This window comes from Ips typographus, linkage group LG3, assembly GCF_016097725.1.
Source record: "Ips typographus isolate SLU linkage group LG3, UJ_Ityp_2.0, whole genome shotgun sequence".
NCBI classification, from domain to species: Eukaryota; Metazoa; Arthropoda; class Insecta; order Coleoptera; family Curculionidae; genus Ips; species Ips typographus.
The window spans coordinates 22,130,374-22,148,418 of NC_138424.1; the positions used below are offsets into that span (position 1 = coordinate 22,130,374).

Below are 18,045 nucleotides of genomic sequence, written 5' to 3' on the forward strand. Positions count from 1 at the left end.
AATTAATTTCTGAGTTTTAAGTAAAAATTTAAGAAAAATAACGTCTGTGGCCTTTCTACGCCTTCGTAGTTTTGAGATAATCAACTTAAATCATTAAACAATATTATAGTCAAATAATACAAAACTTGAATTTTTCCTCTTCTCTATTTCTTCTCGAAACTTTCCTGAAGACGTTTCTTCTCTACCCAAAAACTTTCAAATTTTGCAGAAAGCTTTTGCGTGCTCTACCCTAGTTTAAAGTTTCAAAGTGTCTTTGCAATGTTGTCAAACTGAAAAAATTGTGTGTGACAATGTGAATTCTGAGTATGAAGTCACAATGTAAATGTGACAATGTAAATTCTGAGTATGAAGTCAGAATTTAACTAATTTTCTAGTTTGAAGTCGAATTTTTACGCCTTTATATGAATATGTGAGTAAAAATTACAACAGCAATATAGTTTGACAAGAATTTGATTATATTCTCTGTTTTCCTTGTAAATAAAACGTGCAAGTGCAGAAAGCAACAACGCATAGCGCAGTTCGGTCAAGCAGTCGAGTGTGGAAAAAAAGCTTTTCACAAGTGTTGTTGACATTAAAATGAAAAATGATCAATATCTCTGAAATTTTAAATGGAACGGTATAGCCCATAACTCGGTTGAAAAGAGCACTTGCCGTTATAGAGAGTGATTCCAAATTTTTGTTTTTTAAATATTTCGCAAACAACCTAATGCAATTGTATTTATTAATTTTATCTGGAATTTGATGGTCTACTGTGCTGGGAAAACCTCAAACTCTCAAAAAGTTTTAATACTAGCAATTCTATCAAAACAGTGGTTGTTTGAGATTAATCTGTTTCCCGTTAATCAAAATTTGAAATTTTTATTGAAAACCATAAAACAGCTTTAATATCACATGAGAGGTGCATTTACACAATATTATTAAATAAAATCGGTGTATCATGGGAGCAAACAACACAATTTCGGTTCGGTGTCATAATATTTTATTGAGACGATGTCAGGGGGGGGATTGAAATGCGAGGCACGACACCACCAACAATAATAAATGTTTAAACTCAATCTCGGAAAGCGAATTTATCCGTGACCACCGCAAGGTCTGGCCAATGGGATTGTAATTTGCACTACGGCCTTATTCCTAGACTGAGGATAATCCCCTCCGAATGCCACGCCATGAATTATGGATCGGACAGGGATAAGATGTAATTTGATGGACGCTCTTCTCTATTCATGTGGTTAGATGACGGTCAAGTGGTCCATTTCACTCCCTAAAGTGGACAAAATCAACTTTACTAATTGTTGCACCTGTTAGCAAAACAACAATTTACGTTATCCACATGCTAAAGTGACGTGAAGTTAATAGGATCGGAAAAAACTGAAATTTTCAATCCACGAATGAGTAATTTCTCTTTTTAGGAAAAATCAGCGCCAGACGAAAAATGCTCAATTTAAATTTTGCCGTTTCGTGGCAATTTCAATTTGCGTTTCCGGTTTCTTTCCACCTTTTGACGTCCACTTTTAATTTGTAGAAAAATTAAATTTTAAAACTTAAACGACAACAATTTCGAATGGTTTCCCGTGGTTTTCAATATCTGATTTAATATTTCTACTTCGGTACTCCGAAAATGATTAATAATTTATTTTTTTAAAAAAAGCCACAGAAAAATTTAAGTTTTATATAAAGCGACGAAAAATGTTATTAACGACAAAATAATCTCCGCTTAACTCGAATATGTTTTTAAAGCAATCAAAAATTAATGTTAAAATTTTGGTTCACTCAACTATGACAAAAATTTAAAAAACGTTTTTCTGCTCTTTAGAAACTAAATTATACCATCATCAAGTACATCATTGAAAAGGATTTTTTAAGTGCTTTCCAAAAATGCAGAAATTCAAGATGGCGGCCATAAGAATTTACAAAGTTATCATCCATATCTCGGAAACCAATGACGATAGATTTTTTCTAATTACATCATCGTGTTCTACGTCAAAAACGACTTAATAATGTTTTTAGTTTCAAAAGTCTCTTTGGATTTGTCAAGGAGCTGTGTGAAATGCAGCCTTTGAGGTTTTACAAATTTTCCGGAAAACGGAGAAAGATATTTAATTTTTGGAAACTGGGAATAAGTTTCACATAAAATTCTCTCAAACTTTCCTCATTTAACCGACTCTGTAGCTCTTATGATTACCGAGATCCCAATCAACCAATTTGAGACACACACTGTACTAGGCTTACTGAATTTTAAGGGTGTTTTCTGATTTTACAGCTTTAGGGAGAAAATTTTGACGGTTGTCATATTTAAAAATAAACTAAAATTAAGTCAGAAACAGACAACCAAACGTTACAAATGCCCAAAATGGACTGATAAGGTATAAAATACATTCAAACAAAGTCAAACTGATTTTGTTACTTTTCAGGTATGTTTCGTTATTTTGCACCTCCATGGGATTGAATTTGACAGTTTTTAAGGTTTAGGACAGAACTGTAACTAACGACCAAATGTCAAAACTGTCAAAATCCTAATGAAGCTACGAAATAAGCTTGGTAGTGCATATACTCATTTTACTAGGTTTTAAGACTTAGTTTTGTGGTTTTACAGCTTCATGGAGAGGATTTTGACGGTTGTCATATTTAAAAATAAACTAAAATAAGTCAGAAACAGACAACCAAACGTAACAAATGACAAAAACACAAGGTATAAAATGCATTCAACCAAAGTTAACCTCATTTCGTTACTTTTCAAGGATGTTTCGTATCTCTACGAGATTGAATTCTACAGTTTCCAATTTAGAACAGAACAAAAGAGAGAGCTGTAACTGATCGTGTCAAAATATGACGTAATAATGTAAGAGAAAGAAAAATCAGGTTTAGAAATAACACTGTGGACTTCCACGTCGCCACAGGAAGGTAAATATTTTAAATTTGACGAATGAAGTTACATTCAAAACATTTATGTTTTCTATTACCTTGGTACGTCACTCCATTTTACTTTGATTTTCGCTGTATATTGGTGGTGTCCCACTAGTGAGTAAAAACAGTCATAAAAAACAGAGAATTAGAGTCTGAAAAACTAAAAATGTTTTGGTTTGTTAGGTTAGGTTATTATGTTAAACTTAATTTTCTTTTTTATTTTAGTACTTCAATACATAAATACGCTTCTGCATAGTTTTTGTCACGTTCCTCCTGAACACATTTTCTTCGTTTTGAGAATACGATTTATGTTCACAAAATACTTCTTAGGCTTAAGCACAATTTGCTGAATATCTTATGTATATTTTGAGAAAGTTCTAGCGAGGGTAGTAAATAGTACGAGAAAGATGAATTTCAAAAAAGACAAAATATTGGTTATGTGAAAGTCTATTCAACAACAGTTAGTTTGTACTTACTTTTAAGAATAAAAAATGCCAATACTAATTAGAAATTAGATCTGCCTTAACAATTACTGGTTCTAAACATCAAATTCTGGTAAACCAAGTTAGTTTCCAGTTCCATTTCCGCTGTGTAGCTTCCGGTTGTGCTATTAACTTTCCCAAACTCAAAAATTATCGAATGATGATTTTGAGAGATGCGAACCGTCTGTTTATGAATTAATACGATACGATCGAAATAACCTGGACTAGTTTGAAAACAAATTTCAATTAGAAAGTTTGCATTTCGTCGAGATCGAATGAACGAGTGAAAAGCCGAATCTCCATATTTCATAGGTAAATCCGTTCGCAGCACGTCTGGAACAGATCCGTGCATGTTCGATACAGCTTGATATTTATAAGACGAAGGAATATTCAATTGAAAATACCAACATCATAAAACGTGATCGTATATACATTGGATCTAGTCGGGCCGAAAAAGTAGCTTCGGTATCTTTGTATATTATGCATATTGATCTAGAATCAGAGCTGGGATTTACGTAAGTAGTTTGTTCGGTGAATGTTTGATTTATAACTAAGGACAACCGAGGATTTAATGAAAATGCTAACAGACAAATTAACCTAAACACGTATATCAAATTCCGCCCTAATTAAGTCATCAAGTGTCCTTTGAGCCCTACTAGAATGTTAAAGCGAATTCGTATGTAGAAATTGGGAGATGCGGCTAAGCTGCATTAAGGCATCACAATACGTCACGCGATTAAGGAAAGCTTTAAACCTCAAAGCTCGTGACACTTCTAAGGAATGGCATTTTCCGATGTCTGGGAGATGTTCTGGAGGTCCTAAAGGCGATTTTCCCAGTCCCTACACGAGTTCTGCATTAGTCAGTGAAAAGATATCGAGTGGACCGACCGACTTTTAGAGGTTTTAACGCGCTCCTTTTTACTTCAGTCAGAAAATCCGGCGTTTTTCGACTTTACGCCTTGATTCGTTCGGGCAGCCGGAAAAATCTCGCAAACCGGTTAGAGACATCATCAGGTGTTAGGCTGTTTACGTTTTTTTAGAGTTCACTAAAAGTAGTTCATGTGACAGTTAAACATATAGCTCTCTCTATCTGTAAATAGATTTTTTTGATTTCACTTTTTACGTCTTTCAGCTGTTTGACTATTTAGCTGGATTGGTCTTTTTCATCTTTGGGTGACGTCTCCGTATCGAAAATTGGCAATTATCGGACATTTGAGACCGGGGCTCTAAATAAGTCCTACTGCATCCAAACCACTTCCTAAGGTTCTTCAGTCATGAATTTCGTCTCCTTCCTATGGATCTCTTTCTTCGGATTTTTCCCTGCATAATGGTTTATAATATTCGATATCCTTTTCCGTATTGTTGTATACGGAAAAGTATTTCTCTCTTCTTATGCATACGTCTCATCGCTTCCACGTTGGTTACTCTGTCCACCTAGGAAACTCCAGTATTCTCCGATATTTCAAACGCTTCCAGTCTACTCATGTCAATTTTTTCCAGAGTCTATGCCTTCACCCCATAATATAGTACAAATAGTCCATACCATATCATCCTGAAGGATTAGATCTTCCAAAAGACGACCTCTAAAGGCAGCTTTTCAGATGACAGTCACACTGTTAATGTTTTGCTCATCAAGTACTATATCATCTGACTGTTTCCGGAATCCAAATTATGTATCGCTGACATCAAGCTTCCTGACTATTATATTATGGACAACTTTTCACAGATTCTTCAGTGTGTGTCCTATTAGGCTTATTACAAGACTTTTTCTTTTATGGAAGAGTTATAAAAGTTGTTAGCAACCATTCATTCGATATTATTCCTGTTACTGTATACTGTATTGAATAATTGTACCAGAATATGAATCAGACCCTCCTCTATCACTTTAAGAATCTCCGCTGGCAGTCTGGTGGTAAATGGAAAAATGTTTCTAATAACTCGTTTGTCATTTTGTTTTCCTGTTTTTCATTTATCTAAGTTATTTTACATGAATCTTATGACTTAAAATTCATTTTTTGTTTAGGTCTCCACCGCAATACTCAATACTTAGTAAACAGTGTCACTTTGAAGCAGGAATTTTAGTTTGAGTTTCACTTATGAGTTTGCGACCTGTTAAAAAATGACAAATTCTCCTAAAATAGGTGGAAGTAACCATGTAATTAAAAGATGTTAAATACAAAGTCAAAATATTCTTTCACATTGTTGTGTCATCACATTTTACTTTGATTTTTGCTGTAGTTTATGGTCTTATACATATTATTATTTGTTATTTTTTAAAACAAAAATTATTTCATTTCGCTTAAAACTAAAGTCATTTATCCTGTATAATATTAAAGTGCAAGACAATAAAACAATAAACCCATCAGAAACTTACTGCAAAATATTCTTACTTTTAAATCCAAACATTGTAAAAGTTTTCTTTAGTTATTATTTGGAAAATAACTGAAATTTTACTTCTAATTATTTGTTTTAAATTTATGTCGTTTTTCACATTTGATTGTAATATTAATGTTCTGAAACTTTTTCCATTTCCCTTGTGGGTGGAAGGGTTTTGCACCCTCCACCTTTAAACTATTACACCTAAAATTAGTTCTACCTTTTCATGTTAAAAGACCATAAATAAGAGTTTTGGATGACAAACGGCCGTGTAGCAGTAAAACTTCAAAATGCGTAATTATATTTTACAGAGGTGGGAAGGCATTATACAGGGTTAGCCACCCAAACCGTTCATTAAAAGTTTACTAGGATCCAATATTATTAGAATTTGAAATTTTGGAATTAAAAGAAATTTGATGAGTGCTGTGTTTTAAAAATATTTTCATCTTTCTGTCACTTCCGGTTTAACCGGAAGTAGATGTCAACTTGCTGCAACAGTTTTCGAGATATTGACGTTTGAAAAATGACACTTTCAGGTTTTCAAGTGTCATACTAACCAGAATGAGATAGCAAGCAAAACGGCTTGCATGTTTTATCTTAACTTTTTGACATCTGTTATTTGGTAATATTTTTTATTTTGACAGGTGTCAAAAGTTGTATATTAGTAAAAAAATTGACACCTGTCGAATTTTCTAATATGACCACGCAATAGATCTCAAAAAGTTAAGATAAGAACATGCAAGCCGTTTTGTTCTCTATCTTATTCAAATTTGGAGGAATGACACTTCAAAAACTAAAAATGTCATTTTTCAAAAGTCAGTATTTCGAAAACCGTTACAGATAGCTATGGGTTATTATACATCAAAAATATTTGAAATTGAATATTTGGTTGGTTAACCCTGTATACGCTAATCTATTTTTAAGGGGAGAATAGATAATCCTTGTTTATTAATAATTATTGCTCACTTTAAATACAACAATTATTGTATTTTCCGTTTAAAAACAAACAAACGAACAGTCATTAATGCTGGCAAGGTGTAATAAAACGCTTTGTAATGTGTGTGTGTGAACACACCTTAATGCAGGGGTTAATAAATAGGGTGCGTCTGCAACACATTAAAACTGGTAAATGAGTTCATTTTACGTTTTATGGACGTTTGTTTGTTTGTAAAATGGTTCACACGCCAGTCCAAAGTTGGTGTTGCCAGCATATTTGTGTACTGCCACATAATATACTAAATTCGTTTGCCTAAAACGGGAAAATTTGGTTTACCATAGCTGCCACTGTAGCAAATTACAACGTAACTGAAAATGGATTATTCTACTTCATCCTCGTTCGACTTTGGTTGCCGCTGATATATTAGAGCCAAAATGATTATGTTGTAACTTAATGAAAATTACAAGAGTAACTAATATGGTTACATTTTCCTGCAATGCATAAGAGTTCAGTATTTGTTGCAGGAAATTCAATAAGTCGATTTAAAACAAAAATGCAATTAGCTAAGCTGTGACTTGTGAAATGGAAAATTCTCAGACATTTATTTTTGGAGAAAGGAATTTAGGAGAATGAATGAAAGTTGTAGTAAATGTCATCTACAAGATTGTATTAAGGTGTTTTGCCCTTAAGAAGTTATAAGACAAAAAGTAACATTGCTTGTTTTTCTCCTTGCAGTATTTCAATATATCTGCATTCTCAAGAAGCCCAATGAGAAATATTATAAAACGCCAAATGATGAAAATGTAGGCACTCATAAAATAAATTACTAAAACTTTGTTTACTATGCAATTTAAAAATGTTTATTTATTTAGATTTTTAAAAAATTATATGCTTCGATAGAAACAAGCATTATCTTGCCATTATCTTCCACATTTTAGATGGCGGTTATAGGATAATCGGTAAGTTATGTTGATATGGAACCAGTAGCTGTCCGAAAATGTTAAAATTTAAGGATATAGGACAATAATTTACTAAAAATCTCCCAAACTACATAAACAATACATACAATATTGGTGGATTTAGGTTAAGAGAAATCTCAGCTATCCAACTATGTAAAAATGTCCATTTCCAAAGAAACTGGATATAGGTCAGAAGAATACTAGTGTGATGATGGATTGGCCACTAATGTTAGTTAAATTTCAGATTACCTTTTAACCGAGTGACGTATCTCCTTTTAAGGCGGCAAAAATCCGTTCTGTGTGTCCATTAAAAAAAATCGCCAGGCCTACCAACAAATCCGTCCAAATCCCCTGCTCGTCTCAATCATGAAACATTTCCGGCTTTACTTTTCCGGTTCAGTAGGACGTTGTCCGTTTATTTATCTTTTAGTTCATTTCGGGACCGAAGCAGACCGATGGTCCAAATTAACACCGGGATACGAAATGGGATTAGAGACAGGGCTGAATTTGTCTTCAAGTGTTAATTTAATGGAAAGGGTTAACTAGAAGGTAATTTGTAATTTTCGCAAACGTTTCCGTTATTTGCATAAACGGTTTTGGTTGCAATTTTGGTTTTTTTCAGTGGATTTGTGTGACGTGCCAGTTTTAGATACATTAAAAATACTCCAGAATAACTAAATTTCCGCATATAATTTGCAGAAAACTTTTTCGACCAACATGCTTCTCCACTTTAAAGTTTTTAAATTGAAATGAAACGTCTTTCTGGTTTCGGTGTATCCGAATGATAGAAAAGTTTAGCGATCGTATAATTTTTTGCTTTTTATGGAAAGTTTTTGAAAGGTTTCCATTCGTCTCGTTTATGTATTTTAAACCGTTTTCCGTCACAAAGAAATCGACAAACGCAACTCGAACCGTTAATCGGCGAAACATCAGACGACGGCATGCTGCGAATGAAATTTCAATCTGATTAGTGGAGGAATAATGACGTCTCATTTGGCTCCGGTGCCTTCCATCTCCGAAACGAAATCGAATCGAGTTCGGATTCCGTTTTGAAATCCATAATTTTGGATAATTGACGAGCGAGCGAGAGAGAATTTCGACGAAATCGCCAGCCGAATAAACAGTCCATTTCCGGAACACCCGATGACATTAAAATTCAATTGGGGCAGAAGCGTGGCGGCGGCGACGGCGGCGGTGGAAAACTGACTAGTGCCGCCCATTTTCACTATCTAGAGAACTGTTCTTTTCTCATTTTATTTTATTTTACAATCCTATCCACATATTAGTGGTAATAATCGACGGCAAATAGTTAAAAATACAAAGTATGCAAAGTATTGTATTTTTTTTTAAGAAAAACCGTATGTCGGACGAAAATTTTGGCAAAAAAAATTCAAACTAGAATTAGCTAGTAGCAAATAAATTATTAAAGTAATTGATACAAAAATAACAAAAATACAACTTATTTACGAGCCATAAGTATTTTTTATTATTTCTTGTCATTGAAAAAATATTTCGTGTTAGGGCCAATTTATACAGTGTGTCCAGGATAAGGAGGGCCACTATGGATATCTTGGTAATGGTTAGAGGTACAGATTTGGTTAAATGAGAGAAAAGATTGATTTTTGATTGAAAAGATTTTTGAGATATTTTGAAAAAAGTGAATTTTTAATTTTTAATTTTATTTTTTTTGTGACGTTAATATTGGACCTAAATCAAAACTAATTACACTTCTCCACAGTAACCTAACTTTTTTAAATGCAGTTATTGGTTTTTAATATTAGACTCTGAAAGCCATTTTTATTCCAAATTCAATGATGTATAACACTTTATGGTTCATATGCGTTTTACTCTGTTTTTTGAGCTTAATAAAGAAATGTCTTGTTACGGATCTAAAAATTATTGTTTGTTATTTTTTAAATGAAAAATTGCTTATGCCAATAAATTATTTAGAGAGAAAAGTTAAGAAAAAAGTTAGATTATTTAAATAGTTATTATTAATTTATACTTTAAAATAAGAAAGAAACCAGTTTTCTCCAATTTCAAAAGTAAAAAAAAAGTTAAATTTCATACATCATTGAATTTGGAATGAAAAGGGCTTTCAGAATCTCACATAAAAACATCAGAATGCACAAATGTCATTAGTTTTGGTCTAAGTCCTGTATTAACGTCACAAACAAATAAAACGTAAAACAAAAAATTAACTATTTTCAAAATATCTCAAAAACCGAAAAGTCCATGTTTTCTAAATGTCACTTTATTAAGACCATGATTACGCAACTTTGCTCCCATTTGCCTGGATCGTCTTATTTTTGGCCAAGGAATTTGTGGTTAAGAGTTAGTACAGTCATTTCAGGGACACCCTGTATAATAATTAATGAATGACACGTATGATTCATAATTATTGCTGAAAATAGAAGTTTTTATCATTGATTATTCGTCATTGAAGTGAATTTATAGTTGAAAGGGACCACTGCACACGGTTACTTTATTAATACGCGTCCCCAAAAACAAAGTTGGAGGCAAACAATAATTTCGCACGTTGTCCAAGGGTGGTGGCAAATTTATAAGGGTAATAATTTCGTTCCTTAAATCATGCAACATCGCAAATTCGGTCCAACAGCTTGGCGGGTCGCGATTTTTCCGCAATTTATCCGGTGTCACTGCCCATGCTCGGTTTAATTATTTGCCACATTAATTTCGGCTCGCCTATTAATTAGATCTAAACTTTTTCTGAATCCGATCCGGATTTTATTAAGAAGAGGTAATTAGGGAACTAATTGGCGAAATAGTTTTTAATGGGGTCCTTTTACAGTCGCGCTCCTCTCAAAAGCGAAATAAATCCTTTTAGTGGAGCCAAGTCAAAAAGTTTGCCAAAGTGTATTAAAATGCTAAAAGGTTTTCAGGTAATGAAGGTTGCTTTTGTTCACCATTTTGTACCAAAATACAGGGCAATCTGGTACTGTTTTCGTTAAATTTTAAAATGGTGAAATTTACGATGCCATTCTGGGACGAAAGTAACTTACTTTACTAATTATAATTTCGTTAAAATCATTCAACCACATTCAATATCTCCAGAACTGTAAGATATACAGGGGTGAATTTTTGTGTGAATTATTACGAAAAACAGTCAGGAATAATATATCTTAAATACCCAGTTTTACCCTGTCTCTTTCCCTAGTTTTCACAGTTCTGGACTTAAGAAAGGGCCAAAAAAGCATCCAAACATAAAAAGTTCAATATCTCCACAACTATATGGTGTGCAGGGGTGAATTGTAGTGTGAATTATTACAAAATTAGACAGGAATAATATATCCGAAATGAAGTCCTACCCTATCCCCTTTCCTAGTTTTCACAGGTCTGGACTGAAGGAATTTCTTAAAAAAGCATCCAATCACAAAAAATTAAATATCTCCAAAAGTATGAAAGGTGCAAACGTGCCTTTTAGTGCAAATGCTTAGATAATTCAAAATACACCTACCCTGCCTCTGTCTCTAGTTTTCACAAGGGTGAACTTGAGGAGTTGCCAGAAAAAGCAGCAAAATACAAAGAATGGGATATCTCTGAAACTATATAAGATGTACAAGAATGAGCAAAACTTTTTTAGTATTCTAGTATTATAACTTTTGAGATCTATCACCCGGATACATTTTTAATTTTGACAGATGTCAAAAATGTATAGGATTGAAAACTTTGACACACCAAAATGTAAAAATTTCATTATTTAAATGCCAATATCTCGAAAACACTTGAATATAGATAAAGGTTTCGATACATAAAACATATACTTCATATCGTTAGAAGAATTTAAGAAATATAATAATATACAGGCTGTTCAATTTAAAATAGTGAAGTCGATACCAATTACAGAAAGTGAAAATATTTTAGATGTGTAGGCTGCAATTACTAAATCCTGATATCTTTTGCAGTTTTGAAAATATCGACTGTATTTTTCGGTGAAACATCCTGTATAGAGCCTCTAGGGCTTTCTCGTATTTCCGTTAAAACTCAATTTGTTTTAATTTTAAAACTACTTGTAAACGTTGGCTTTAAATATCCCGATACAAAAACTGAATTTTCTTTTAAATTCCATCCTTAAAACCCTTAACAATTTGCAACACTGGTGAATTGAGGCTAAAAATACACCAAAACAAGAAACAGCAGTCAACCGCAAATATTTTGAGTGGCGTTTTATTACCAAAAAATGAGGAAAGCAATATTGTTTATTCGCGGAAAACGCGCGCAATTTTAAAAACTTTACTACCCAATACAGAAACGGTTGCGATACTTCCTCGACAATTTTCCTGGAACGGGAAAGATTTATTACGTCAAGAGCAAAAATACTCAAATCAACCCCTTTCAGAGACGCGTTCGGTCCCTCAACAATATAAAAACTTTTTTGTAAAAGTTATTAGTTTGGCATTTCACGAAGGGGGCTTCTTGGAGGGTTTCAATTATTTTCCAGTTACCTCCGAAAATTCACCGGGGACGGTGACCAACCACAACTTATTAAAGTTGGTGTATTCCCTTGGATTCTTCCTGAATCTATTGCACAGATCTGTATTCCCAAACTTCGATAATGTTTGTTTTTTTCTTGTTAAAGTAGGCTTACTAGTTGTAATAACTTAAATTGTTTTTAGAAACTATGCAAAATCAGACATTTTTTGATCAAAGTTTTTAAAACCTAAGGACTTTTTTAACTGGTACTGTGGTAGTACAATAAATTTCAAAATGTGCATAATGATTACACTGACTTAACGGTTTTTTAATGAAAAAAAAAAATAAAGTAATTTTCAAAGTAAAAAAGTCACAAATTAAATGCGAATTGGAAAACTCTTAGCCTTCATCACTTTACACAATACTTAAACGTGCTCTTGTCATTATAAATGTAAATAATAATTTTTGTAATAATACATAGGATCAGTGTTGCCACCCCTTGAACAATATAAACACTTACTTGATTATTAAGTCTACTCAACATGGATCGTGTGATTTCTTTGCAGACCCAGTAGACAAAAAATCATTTTTTATATTGACTATTTGGGTTAAAAAGTGAAAAAATAACTTTGATCTGTATCTTCTTAATTTAAAATGAAATATTACAACTCCAAAAATTATAACTGACTTACACTTTTCATACATTAGATGATTCCACCTGTTTATTATAAACTTTAGCACTTTCTAAACTGTTTATTTAATCTTTTCAGTTTAGTCGCGACATCAAAACTACTTAAAGCACAGTTTTGCAAAATAGTAAAAGGCCTTTTCAACGCCTTAGCACACACACTCACACGTTATACTGCATAGCAAAGGCACAACTCATTAACGTACGTTAGTAAACTCCTCCAGTTTGTGCAGTTTATAATGAACTCAGAGCCGAAGACAATAACTTAACTGAAAATTTAATTTATCTAAGAGCTTCTGGAAACGTCTCAAATAAATATTGGGCGAAAAACAGGGAGCTTAGAGACCGTGTGCTCCCGTATAGAGGCAAGTGAGCGAGCACTGTTTTTAATGTACTAGAAACATAAATTTCCACTGTATACGAGCGGGTAAATATATGCAGAAATAGAAGTTAGTTTTGTGGAAAATTTTGCTCGCTTTAAACGAATTAAAATACTGCTGCATGCGCAAATTTCTATTTGAAGTTGTTGCGAAAGGTCGTTCGCATCTAATCCGTTATAATTTTCGTTGCAGATGTTAATATGGTGGCCGAGCCTAAACCACATCAAACAGGCAGGAAACGACAGAATATGACTAAAACTGGAAATGACTGGTAAGTTTTGTTTTTTCATTCCCTACTTTCTTGTCAATAATTTTGTAGTGTATATCTAATCCAGATAAATTGAATTTTTAGAAAGGCAGATTTTTAAACTGAAATTATATAATATTTTTGTAGCATCGATTTTTTATATTATAAATATTGAGACAAGATGCTTTTTATCAGTTTAGCTAACTTTTGACTGGTCACCATAGTCAATCTGTAACAATATTAATGTCATTATACCGTTGGATAGCATTTTTTATTGACTATCTACGGCAAAAAGTATATTTGCAACAATGGACCTTAAATTAGGTGAAATAAATATAACAAAAGAACTTTTTTGTATTTTCCAAAAAAATTTATTGAAAAAAGAGTGTAGAAACTGCCTACATAACATAACATAACATGAAAATGGTGAGGTTTTGTTTTTTGTTTATCAATCCCAATCCTCTGACCGGTTTCGCCGTATTACGGCTCATCAGAGAGGCTATAGGGCTTGATAACCAAAGAACAAAACCTTCGTTCCAGTATAGTCAACTGGATGCCAGAAATGATAGTTGTGTGCAACATCTGGTGACATCTGTACTCAACTCTATGAGTTAGAAAGTACAGATGGCGTTCCAAAATCTAGGAACAGCACCATTAATGCCGCATCATTCGGTAAACACCGATCTGATTGGTTGAAAATGGTGAGGTTTTGTTTTTTGTTTATCAATCCCAATCCTCTGACCGGTTTCGCCGTATTACGGCTCATCAGAGAGGCTAAAGGGCTTGATAAGCCGTAATACGGCAAAACCGGTCAGAGGATTGGGATTGATAAACAAAAAACAAAACCTCACCATTTTCAACCAATCAGATCGGTGTTTACCGAATGATGCGGCATTAATGGTGCTGTTCCTAGATTTTGGAACGCCATCTGTACTTTCTAACTCATAGAGTTGAGTACAGATGTCACCAGATGTTGCACACAACTATAACATAACATAACATAACATAACATAACAAAACATAACTTGTCATACACATTTTGTCTCACCACGCAAAAAGTGTTTGTTGGGAATAGAATTTCACACTATTTTCAGCAAACAGCATAACACGTATAAAAAGTTTTAAGTTACTTTAGGTTAGGCTGTTATTACGTTGTTTTATCACTTTTTTTAAGTTACTTTAGATTGTTTTATGCTGTTTTACACAACCTTAAAATAAACTCTTATTTATCGAATAACAAAGTTATGTAGGATTAAGTGAAAAGACGTCTAATTTTAGCATTATTCTCATAGGTTATATCCCGAGACGTTCAAGTTTTATCGGGTAAACTGTGCATAGGTGATTTTTTGCAAAATTTTGCTTGGAAAATGATTGAGACTAAATAATTCGACGATAAAATCCTGAGACCGGTCTTTGGAAAAAATCCTTCGACCTGCGGTCTCAGGATTTTATCGTCGAATTATTTAGTCGAAACCATTTGCTTAAAATTTTGCAAAAAACCTACCAATGCACATTTTACGTGATAAAACGTGAACGCCGAGGGGTATATTTCAAGATTATTTCCTGAAAACTCACATTTTAGTTTATTAACAAGAAAACACCTTAGGTAGAACACAAATACTAAACTAAACGTGATGAAATTAATGATAATATTGAACTCACCCCAGCAGACGACAGATTTTCATTCAGCCATGTATATTTTTGTATACATTTCAGATTGACAATCAGACGTCATAATATTTTAATTTATGTAATTTTTTAATGGAAACTACGTTATAGTGATTTATTAATTGTTAATATTGAAGAAAATAGCTTAAATTTTATATGTGTCTAAATCCCGTTTCGTTTAATATCAAATGTTCTTCAAAAAGACGTATTCGAAAAAGGTAGGAGGTGTTTATTCAGTGTAAAATTTTAGCAACTAGGGATTTATTCAGTATATAACGGCTCTCATTGGTCGAACTAGAAAGGTTCATTGAATTTTATTGGCTGCTAGTACAATGAGGGAAATAATCAAGCTTAATGCCCTGTAGAAACCAAACAGTATTTTTGAAATGAAATGAACAAATAAACTAGCCATCAAAATGATAGTTTTAAGACTACATACATGATACATTAAGTGTTTGTCTTTCTTACTCTCTATTAACATTGTATGACTGAAGAGGGAACGGCATTTATACGAAAACTAAATACTGGAGTTAATGTAATTATGCTGGCAAACCAAATTCCATCAAAACCATCGAACTATAACCGATCAATTATTAACCGCGATAAACAATGGCAATTTTTCCATTTTCGGTAATTGACAATAACCGCTACCAAAACAATTTTTTAGTAAAACGTTTTGCGATAATATCGCAATCAATCACTTTTATTACGCCCTGGTACTTTTGCACCGCAATTTTTCATTGCGCGGCCGGTTTCCGTGTGCCGCAATTGTAATAATGCCGTGGCGTTTCTGCACCATATGCGGCCTCATCGGGCCGTTTTCCAAACCGAATCGCTTACTATTAATCCAAACTTGGCCGCCACTATTAGTTTTAGGTTAGATGGCAGCATAGTCCAAAAGTGATTTGTAAAGGAAACAAAATGGTTTTACTGGGTAATTTTGCTAAAAAAAAAGGGTGAAGCATAAAGAAACGTGTTTCTACTCGTTGATCACATCAAGCATGTAGCTCTGTAGACAGGTGTGGTAAAAGAAAAACCGTGTAATTGACAAAGAAACATTGATAATTGCAAGCGCAAAAAAAAATTTAAAAATGGTTCAAATTTGTTTGAAAAAAAAAAACGAACAGAGAATAAAAGAAAATTACTCCAATCTCTAAAACAGGCCAAATTAAAACCAAAAAGAGATTTTTAAAATACTAATGTCATATTTCCGTAATTTTACAATTTTTACATTTGTTTTCTTAAGAATGCACTTTTATAAAACATGGTAACTAATCAATTAACTTTCTTTCTGTATTTTTCAATAAAACGTTTATATTAGAATTGTTCTGTGTGACATTTCAGGAAATGAATTGATAAGTTAATGACACTTTAATGAAGCTAACAATTTAAAATTTTAAAGTAATAACGTCGACATTTCAATAATAAATATAAATAACTTGATCGATCATTTTCTCAACAATGAGTGATTCGGATCGAAAGGTGACACCGAATGCCATTTAGTCGGAATTTGATTTAAACCGTTTCCTTATCGGGAATATCGAAATTTATTAGGTCGTAACGAAACGTTTCTTATCAGTTAAGGTCAATTTTTCCAAACTAACAAGGCTAAACCCGTACGATACCCTTCCGGACCGTTTTGCGGTCAAAAAAGTCACAACGCCATTTGGAGTAAATGTGAATCCATTTGGTCAAAGGCTGGAAACCTGATTTGCGGATTTTTTCCTAAAGGGCAAATTGCGCCCTAAAACCCTTGCATTAATCAGTTTAATAGACAATGTAAAGTTTTGTTTCCCTGTTGAAAATCGATAAAGTTATCGTTTGCCGGTGCCTGTTTTAAAAGCTAATTTTGTGGATTTTACCGGCACGATATTCATTTTGTTCGGCTCACGCTATCCGAAAAATAGGCAAAGTGTCATAAATATGTAACGTATACATTTCCGGATATTTATCCGGGTGACATTTGCTTTTACGGTTTCCTTTAGAACCAATAACCCCTACTTGAGGATGAGAGAGAGGGGATCTTTTATTGCGGAGCCGTAAATTGTACATACATTATTGTACGCTTCGGTCGCGTTCCTATTTCGATGAGGTGAATGAAATTGATCTTTCTTTTACTAATGCAAGCATAAAACTACTCTCTGTCTCAGGAGAAGTGACAGTGACGACATTAACTGTGACGTCATAGTTAAATTCACTTTTGTCTTAGATCAGTTCTTATGTTTTTCTTTGATTTCTGGTTGCCGGCTTGAACGTTTTTTTCTGGTGATTTAAAAAGCTTTACCTTTGTTTATCCAGTGAGGTGTGTTTGTGGTCAAAATTGCAAATTGCAACTTGAGGCGTTCCTGGGATATTCAAGAAAAACTACGAAAAATTTTGACGCCCCCTAGCGACCAATAACGGTTCAACTTAAATTGCTCAACGTCACGTGATAGTCCTATGCTTTCTATTATTATTGTTTTGGGTCTATACAGAATGTTTCAAATAAGCAAGTTTTGGACGATTTTTCGGAAAAATGCACGACAATTTACCTAAAAATGAGTTTTTCTGAGACTGTCTGCGTGGGTTATTGAATAACTGCCGCCATATTGGTACGCAATTTAATTAAAACTTAGTACGATACATATTTACCTTGGGATCTAAGGAATATGATTCAGTTGTCAAAATGTAAAGTCATTTGACAGTTTGTCACGTGACACCTGTTTGTCTTTTAAATATGTTGATCACATGACATATTGTTAAATTACGGACGTGGAGTTATTTCTGAACCTTGCCACATTTTTTAAAATTCGTCTCAAATTTGACATATGACGTCATAGTATAATTAATTATTGGCAAGTGATAATAATAAATGGGGTCTCAGTTTGTGCAGAAAAACTTGCCAAATAAATCGCAAAAAATAAAAAATATATTCTCGTGGCATCGATTAATTGACAAGAGACAAACATATTCCAACTACTAACACACATT

The 18,045-nt window shown here is 33.3% G+C and overlaps 1 protein-coding gene across 4 annotated transcripts in view; it reads left to right on the top strand.

The window, feature by feature from the left end:
* LOC145725916 (uncharacterized) overlaps nt 1-18,045 on the top strand; it is a 276,687-nt gene that overhangs the window by 167,483 nt on the left and 91,159 nt on the right. For all 4 annotated transcript variants that reach the window (XM_081974838.1, XM_081974837.1, XM_081974840.1 and 1 more), the window contains one exon: nt 13,353-13,431. In XM_081974838.1, coding sequence (XP_081830964.1) covers nt 13,353-13,431 — 79 coding nt within the window. The remainder of the gene's footprint in view (nt 1-13,352; nt 13,432-18,045) is intronic.